General features: G+C 40.3%; 1 protein-coding gene across 1 annotated transcript; it reads right to left on the bottom strand.

The window, feature by feature from the left end:
• Positions 1–709: 709 nt before the first annotated feature.
• LOC124664029 lies at positions 710–1,958 on the bottom strand. The gene is made up of 4 exons (XM_047201641.1): positions 1,936–1,958; positions 1,760–1,838; positions 1,201–1,684; positions 710–1,083 (listed from the first exon to the last, which is right to left on the bottom strand). The coding sequence occupies exons 1-4, from the start codon at positions 1,956–1,958 to the stop codon at positions 710–712; spliced, it is 960 nt and encodes a 319-aa protein (XP_047057597.1).
• Positions 1,959–8,809: the final 6,851 nt, after the last annotated feature.

Genomic DNA, 8,809 nt, shown 5'->3' with positions numbered 1-8,809 from the left:
ACAATGCGTATGAAACTGAAATATCATTGAAGATCTGCAAACTGCGGTACATTACAGGTACCAGTGGAATGCATCTAGTGGGATGCATCAGACTAGTAGAGTTCTTGTGCGGCTTGATTGTGCAAACGTTTGTAAACAAACTATTATAGTAAATTACAGGTATTGTATAAGTAAAAGTAAAAGTAGCATGGAAAATGCCCAGCATCACTTGTGTCAAACTCTTTGAACCTAACTGAACAAAACAACAAGCAAAGAGGATGTCTTCCCAGCCTTCTGGGGCAACAATGTGTTCGGATAAAGAAGTTTCTAACAAAAGAACGGAATATTATTATCTGAGCAAGCTTGATGATGTTCTGCTAACAACATTTTCTATTCGAAACATGAATATCTTGTACAAAATGGTCATCGTACCTTCGCTCAAACACCACAAAGAATTAGCTGAACATGTGGAGGTAGCAGTGTGGAGTAGAACCAATCAGTGGAGATTTAAGTAACACAAATGCGTGAGAGAGAAGCCAAGTTGCCTGCATACTAAACCACCATTGCTCCAAACATGAAACATGCAGACATTAGAGTACTCCCAGCTAGAAAGGAGCATAACCAAAATCAAGCAGATACGGTGAGCCCGCTGCACCATAGCACAGACAATTGACTCCTTCGGAAGCAAAACCTCATATTAAAGGCACCAGCAGTCCTATATTGGTGTATGTCACATGTGCAAAGATTGCAACTCCGAGTACATCGGCACATATGGCAGATATGATGAGTGGCCATTTTCAAGAGTGCAGAGCATTCTGGTTCGCTCACTATCCATATTGTAACACATGAATGGTGTATCGAACCCCACGGTGAAGAAGATGACGTTACATTCTGGATGAATAGCAATCCAATCAAAGGCCACGTTATAGTCATTGACACACCTCTCGCTACCAAACATGTCCGAAATTTTAACTGTATGCTTCAACACCCATTCTTTACTGCCATAGTCCTCGAGAACATAAACTACTAGCCGGTCATCTTTGACTTCATCAGCAAAACTGGCATAATGCAGGCGGCCCTGCGAGTGCTGAATAAAGCCATCATCTATATCACTAGGATTAGGAGGAGCAAAGTTGGCCCATGCCTCCCCGTCGGTGTCCACCGCAGCTAGACAAGGCACCAAATCCCAGCCAGGACCGATGAAAGTCTGAAAATGCAGACAACCTTTGAGGAAGACAGTTGCCTTCTGAGGATTAGCAAGTGCAACATCTCCGTTCCACCCCTTCTCCTTATGAACCCATCTCCCAGTCTCTGAAGAATACACATCCACTCCGGAGATGAAGCTGTCATCCATCAGCAACACAAACACATGGAAGTGGGAAGACACGGCCGGATTGAAACCCAGACGCACCATGGCCCCCACGTCATCACCGGCCTGGGTGTGGCCGGGATCGTCCGGCAGCGCGATCCACTCTTCCGTGGCAGGGTTGCAGACGACATACTGAAACCCATCGTTGGCCTGGGCGGAGGCGCCATAGCAGCGGCAGAGGAGGAGACCGTTGCAGCAATCGAGGAGATGGATTGGCAGCTGGGGCAGGAAGTCCAAGGAGGGCCAGCCTCGGGTCCCCGAGAAGTTGAAGAAGTGGAGAGCGAACTCCTGGAAGCGCTTCTTGCTGGTGCCGGTGCAGAAGAAGCCGGCCAGGGACTGGGGGAGTTTGCGGGCGAGGCCCAGCCAGTGTTTTCACACGCACTTGCAGCGCCAGCGATGCCTGGAGGGAACGCGCGAAATGATTTCGAGCAGGAGGTCATCGGTGAGGGTCTCGGCCGTCGTCCCGCCGTCGCGGGGAGAAAAGGAGTACCTACACATGCGCAGACGGAGGAGAGGGCAGAGGGGGTCAGGTGAAGGACGGTGGAGGCGGAATGTAGCGATGGGTGAGGCTTGATCTGCGCGTATACCTGATACGAGTTGAAAGCGGCATCTTCCTTCTATCCTGCCGGCGAGAGTTTCGTCGGGACGGAAAATGGAAGTGGCGGCGGCTCCGTCGAGCGGAGGAGTTCACTCTGAGCCTACTAGGACTGAGATTTTACTGGCCTAAACGGGCCTAGCCTGGCTCGGCACTCGGCAGCCCGTTTATGAGGAGGCCGTGAATTGGAGAAAACATTAATCCTTGCGTCACTCTTTTGCGGGAAGTAGGATCGTATGATGTTTTTTTTAGAGGAAACCGGAGAAAACATCAATCCTTCGACGACTATTTTTCGCTGGGAGAAGCAGCATAGGAAAATGTGAACAGTACAAAAAGAGGATTCCGAGGAGAACATATTGCTGGCACTTCATACATAGAATTATGATTTAATTACCATTAATATACTCTAGAGAAAACTTCAAATTGCTGGAAAGCATATTGCTGGCACTTCATCCAAGGAATTATGATTTTTTGTACTCTAAAAATCTCCATCAATTTTTTGTTTACATTAATACACTATAGAAGACTCTACCAAGATCTATAAAATTATTTACATATGCAGTGGAAAAATATGCAAATAAAAACATTATGCATTAAAGGACATGTATTAATCTATGTAGTAACATCACACAATAGATAAGGGGTGAATCCGTTATAACAAAAAATTGAACATGTAAAATTGTTGCGGAAAAAATATAGTTCTAAGTTAGCACAAGAATATGTAATTTGTCTATAAACTTAAAAACATATGAAGATATGACTATCACTTGGTTACACTAAGTTTTCACAAAACAATATATGGTATTATGTATCAATGAAAAACAACCTTCATCAAGTAAAACAATTTAGTATAAATAGGTGAGTGTGGTTTTATTTAACTTTACAGAGGCCTACAAAATATGTCGGCCGACATTATATCTAAAACAATAAATAGTCCAGATATACGACATACATTGTGTTTGAGAAAGATGGATTTGAGTTTAACTCTCGGCCTGAGTTTCTAAGAGGATTTGATAACTGACATTTTTAGTAAGATTCTGATTTTTTGTGTTTTGGACTTATCAATATATTTTAATAGAGAGGACTATACATAATTTAGCAAATAAATTAATGGAAAAAATCTAACATGTGGTCATCGATCACAAATATTAACAAAAAAAGCATATCCCTATTTTTCTTTGTCAACTTACAATCTGATACTTCTCAAACGTATCTATAATTTCTTATGTTCCATGCTACTTTTATGATGATACTCACATGTTTTATACACATTATATGTCATTATTATGCATTTTCCGGCACTAACCTATTGACGAGATGCCGAAGAGCCGAGTCGTTGTTTTCTGCTGTTTTTGGTTTCAGAAATCCTACAAAGGAAATATTCTCGGAATTGGACGAAATCAACGCCCAGGGGCTTATTTTTCCACGAAGCTTCCAGAAGACCGAGGGAGAAACGAAGTGGGGCCACGGGGCGCCGTCACACTAGGGCGGTGCGGCCTAAGGGGGGCCCGCGCAGCCCTAGCGTGTGGGGCCCCCGTGACTCCTCCGACTCCGCCCTTCCGCCTACTTAAAGCCTTCGTCGCGAAACCCTCTGTACCGAGAGCCACGATACGGAAAACCTTCCAGAGACGCCGCCGCCGCCAATCCCATCTCGGGGGATTCGGGAGATCGCCTCCGGCACCTGCCGGAGAGGGGAATCATCTCCCGGAGGGTCTCTTCATCGCCATGATCGCCTCCGGATCGATGTGTGAGTAGTTCACCCCTGGACTATGGATCCATAGCGGTAGCTAGATGGTTGTCTTCTCCTCATTGTGATATCATGTTAGATCTTGTGAGCTGCCTATCATGATCAAGATCATCTATTTGTAATGCTACATGTTGTGTTTGTTGGGATCCGATGAATATTGAATACTATGTCAAGTTGATTATCAATCTATCATATATGTTGTTTATGTTCTTGCATGCTCTCCGTTGCTAGTAGAGGCTCTGGCCAAGTTGATACTTGTAACTCCAAGAGGGAGTATTTATGCTCGATAGTGGGTTCATGCCTCCATTGAATCTGGGACAGTGACAGAAAGTTCTAAGGTTGTGGATGTGTTGTTGCTACTAGGGATAAAACATCGATGCTTTATCTAAGGATATTTGTGTTGATTACATTACGCACCATACTTAATGCAGTTGTCTATTGTTTACAACTTAATACCGGAAGGGGTTCGGATGATAACCTGAAAGTGGCCTATTTAGGCATAGATGCATGCTGGATAGCGGTCTATGTACTTTGTCGTAATGCCCTGATTAAATCTCATAGTACTCATCATGATATATGTATGTGCATTGTTATGCCTTCTTTATTTGTCAATTGCCCAACCGTAATTTGTTCACCCAACATGCTATTTATCTTATGGGAGAGACACCACTAGTGAGCTGTGGACCCCGGTCCATTCTTTACATCTGAAATACAATCTCTTGCAATTGTTCTTTACTTGTTCTTCGCAAACAAACATCATCTTCCACACTATACGGTTAATCCTTTGTTTTCGGCAAGCCGGTGAGATTGACAACCTCAGTCGTTACGTTGGGGCAAAGTACTTTGATTGTGTTGTGTAGGTTCCACGTTGGCGCCGGAATCCCTGGTGTTGCGCCGCACTACATTTCGCCGCCATCAACCTTCAACGTGCTTCTTGGCTTCGATAAACCTTGGTTTCTTACTGAGGGAAAACTTGCTACTGTACGCATCACACCTTCCTCTTGGGGTTCCGAACGGACGTGTGTTAACTGCACGCATCAAGCTCTTTTTGTGGCGCCGTTGCCGGGGAGATCAAGACACGCTGCAAGGGGAGTCTCCACTTCCAATCTCTTTACTTTGTTTTTGTCTTGCTTTATTTTATTTACTACTTTGTTTGCTGCACTAAAACAAAACACAAAAAAATTTAGTTGCTAGCTTTACTTTATTTACTGTCTTGTTCTCCATATTAAAAACACAAAAAAATTAGTTACTTGCATTTACTTTATCTAGTTTGCTTTATTTACTACTGTTAAAATGAATACTCCTGAAAACACTAAGTTGTGTGACTTCACTAGCACAAATAATAATGATTTCTTATGCACACCTATTGCTCCACCTGCTACTGCAGCAGAATTCTTTGAAATTAAACCTGCTTTACTGAATCTTGTTATGAGAGAGCAATTTTACGGTGTTAGTTACGATGATGCTGCTTGCCCATCTTAATAATTTTGTTGAACTTTGTGAAATGCAAAAGTATAAGGATGTAGATGGTGACATTATAAAATTGAAATTGTTTCCTTTCTCCTTAAGAGGAAGAGCTAAAGATTGGTTGCTATCTTTGCCTAAGAATAGTATTGATTCATGGACTAAATGTAAAGATACTTTTATTGGTAGATATTATCCTCCCGCTAAAATTATATCTTTGAGAAGTAGCATAATGAATTTTAAGCAATTGGATAATGAACATGTTGCTCAAGCATGGGAAAGAATGAAATCTTTGGTAAAGAATTGCCCAACCCATGGACTAACTACTTGGATGATCATCCAAACCTTCTATGCAGGATTGAATTTTTCTTCGCGGAACCTATTGGATTTAGCTGCTGGAGGAACCTTTATGTCCATCACCCTAGGCGCCGCAACAAAGCTTCTTGATGAAATGATGACAAATTACTCTGAATGGCACACTGAAAGGGCTCCACAAGGTAAGAAGGTAAATTATGTTGAAGAAACCTCCTCCTTGAGTGATAAGATTGATGTTATTATGTCAATGCTTGTGAATGGTAGATCTAATGTTGATCCTAATAATGTTCCTTTAGCTTCATTGGTTGCTCAAGAAGAGAATGTTGATGTGAACTTCATTAAAAATAATAATTTCAACAACAATGCTTATAGGAAAAATTCTGGTAACAACTATAGGCCATATCCTTCTGCTAATAGTAATGGTTATGGTAATTCTTATGGGAATTCTTACAACAATAATAGGAATGCACCCCCTGGTCTTGAAGCCATGCTTAAAGAATTTATTAGTACACAAACTGCTTTTAACAAATCTATTGAGGAAAAGCTTGATAAAATTGATATTCTTGCTTCTAAGGTTGATAGACTTGCCTCTGATGTTGATCTTTTAAAATTGAAAGTTATGCCTAATAAGGATAATGATAATAAGATTGTTATTACAGCAAATGCCATCCAAGTTAGAATTAATGAGAATATAAGATTGATGGTTGAATTGCATGCTAGTTGGGAAAGAGAAGAAAACGAAAAACTTGCTAAAGAGAATAATGTAGCTAAAGTTTGGACTATTACCATCACTAGTAATGATAATGATTCACATGTTGCTAAACCTCCTACTATTAATGGTAAAATAATTGGTGTTGGCAATGTTTCTACTCCTAGTGCAAAGCGTGCAAAATTGCCTGAAACTGCTTGTGATAAAACTGCTGAAATTTTTCAAAATATTGGGGACAATGATCCCATTGCTGTAGATCATAATGGTTTAGATTTTGATGATTGTCACATCTCTGAAGTTATAAAGTTCTTACAAAAACTTGCTAAAAGTCCCAATGCTAGTGCTATAAATTTGGCCTTTACAAAACACATTACAAATGCTCTCATAAAAGTTAGAGAAGATAAACTAAAACTTGAAACTTCTATTCCTATGAAGTTAGAAGATGGTTGGGAGCCCATCATTAAGATGAGGGTCAATGATTTTGATTGTAATGCTTTATGTGATCTTGGTGCAAGTATTTCTGTTATGCCTAAGAAAATCTATGATATGCTTGACTTGCCACCATTGAAAAATTGTTATTTGGATGTTAATCTTGCTGATAATGCTATAAAGAAACCTTTGGGGAGGATTGATAATGTTCGTATTATGGTTAACAATAACCTTGTCCCCGTTGATTTTGTTGTCTTGGATATTGAATGCAATGCATCTTGTCCCATTATATTGGGAAGACCTTTTCTTCGAACTGTTGGTGCTACCATTGATATGAAGAAAGGTAATATTAAATATCAATTTCCTCTCAAGAAATGTATGGAACACTTCCCTAGAAAGAAAATGAAGTTACCTTATGATTTTATTATTAGAACAAATTATGATGTCGATGCTTCATCTCTTGATGTTACTAGATTCACACTTTCTGCGCCTAGCTGAAAGGCGTTAAAGAAAAGCGCTTATGGGAGACAACCCATCATTTTACTTCTGCACTTTTGTTTTATATTTGAGTCTTGGAAGTTGTTACTACTGTAGCATCCTCTCCTTATCTTTATTTTATTGCATTGTTGTGCCAAGTAAAGTCTTTGATAGTAAAGTCAATACTAGATTTGGATTACTGCGCAGAAACAGATTTCTTGCTGTCACGAATTTGGGCAGGGTTCTCTGTAGGTAACTCAGAAAAATTTGCCAATTTACGTGCGTGATCCTCAGATATGTACGCAACGTTCATTCAATTTGAGCATTTTCATCTGAGCAAGTTAAGTGCCCCTAAAAAATTCGTCTTTACGGACTGTTCTGTTTTGACAGATTCTGCCTTTTATTTCGCATAGCCTATTTTGCTATGTTTGATGGATTTCTTTGTTCCATTAACTTTCAGTAGCTTTGTGCAATGTCCAGAAGTGTTAAGAATGATTATGTCACCTCTGAATATATGAATTTTCAATTATGCACTAACCCTCTAATGAGTTTGTTTTGAGTTTGGTGTGGAGGAAGTTTTCAAGGGTCAAGAGAGGAGGATGATACAATATGATCAAGAAGAGTGAAAAGTCTAAGCTTGGGGATGCCCCCGTGGTTCATCCCTGCATATTTTAAGAAGACTCAAGCATCTAAGCTTGGGGATGCCCAAGGCATCCCCTTCTTCATCGACAACTTATCAGGTCACCTCTAGTGAAACTATATTTTTATTCAGTCACATCTTATGCGCTTTACTTGGAGCGTCTGTTTGCTTTTGTTTTTGTTTTTGTTTGAATAAAATCGGATCCTAGCATTCTTTGTGTGGGAGAGAGACACGCTCCATCTGTTGCATATGAACACATGTGTTCTTAGCTTTATTCTTAATGTTCATTGCGAAGGTTGAACTACTTCGTTCATTGATATATGGTTGGAAACGGAAAATGCCGCATGTGGTAAATGGTATAATGTCTTGAATAATTTGATACTTGGCAATTGTTGTGCTCATATAGATCATGTTTAAGCTCTTGCATCATGTACTTTGCACCTATTAATGAAGAACTACATAGAGCTTGTTAAAATTTGGTTTGCATGATTGGTCTCTCTAAGTCTAGATATTTTCTGGTTGAGGTGTTTGAACAACAAGGAGACGATGTAAAGTCTTATAATACTTACAATATGTTCATATGTGAGTCTTGTTGTACCATTCTATACTTGAGTTTGCTTCAAACAACCTTGCTAGCCTAGCCTTGTATTGAGAGGGATTCTTCTCGTGCATCCAAATCCTTGAGCCAAAAACTATGCCATTTGTGTCCACCATACCTACCTACCACATGGTATTTCTCTGCCATTCCAAAGTACATTACTTGAGTGCTACCTTTAAACTTCTATTCTTTGCCTTTACAATACATAGCTCATGGGAAAATAGCCTTAAAAACTATTGTGGTGAAGAATATGTACTTATGTGTCTTATTTCTTAATAAGTTGCTTGTTGAGCGGTAACCATGTTTACGGGGACGCCATCAACTTTTACACCTATGTTGAATATCATGTGAGTTGCTATGCATGTTCGTCTTGTACGAAGTAAGGGCGATTTTCATGATCAAATGGTTTGAGTATGCATATTGTTAGAGAAGAACATTGGGCCGCTAACTAAAGCCATGAATCATGGTGGAAGTTTCGGTTTGGACA

The sequence above is a fragment of the Lolium rigidum genome, chromosome 1, assembly GCF_022539505.1.
Source record: "Lolium rigidum isolate FL_2022 chromosome 1, APGP_CSIRO_Lrig_0.1, whole genome shotgun sequence".
NCBI classification, from domain to species: domain Eukaryota; kingdom Viridiplantae; phylum Streptophyta; class Magnoliopsida; order Poales; family Poaceae; genus Lolium; species Lolium rigidum.
This window is presented reverse-complemented; position numbering and strand designations above follow the sequence as displayed.

Excerpts from the sequence above, each read along its gene's own strand:
- LOC124664029 (XM_047201641.1), bottom strand. The coding sequence starts at position 1,958 with ATGCCGCTTTCAACTCGTATCAG. Across the intron at positions 1,839-1,935 it reads CCGCTTTCAACTCGTATCAG|GTACTCCTTTTCTCCCCGCG; the intron begins GTATACGCGCAG and ends GCGCATGTGTAG. Across the intron at positions 1,084-1,200 it reads AACTGTCTTCCTCAAAGGTT|ATGATGGCTTTATTCAGCAC; the intron begins GTCTGCATTTTC and ends CTAGTGATATAG.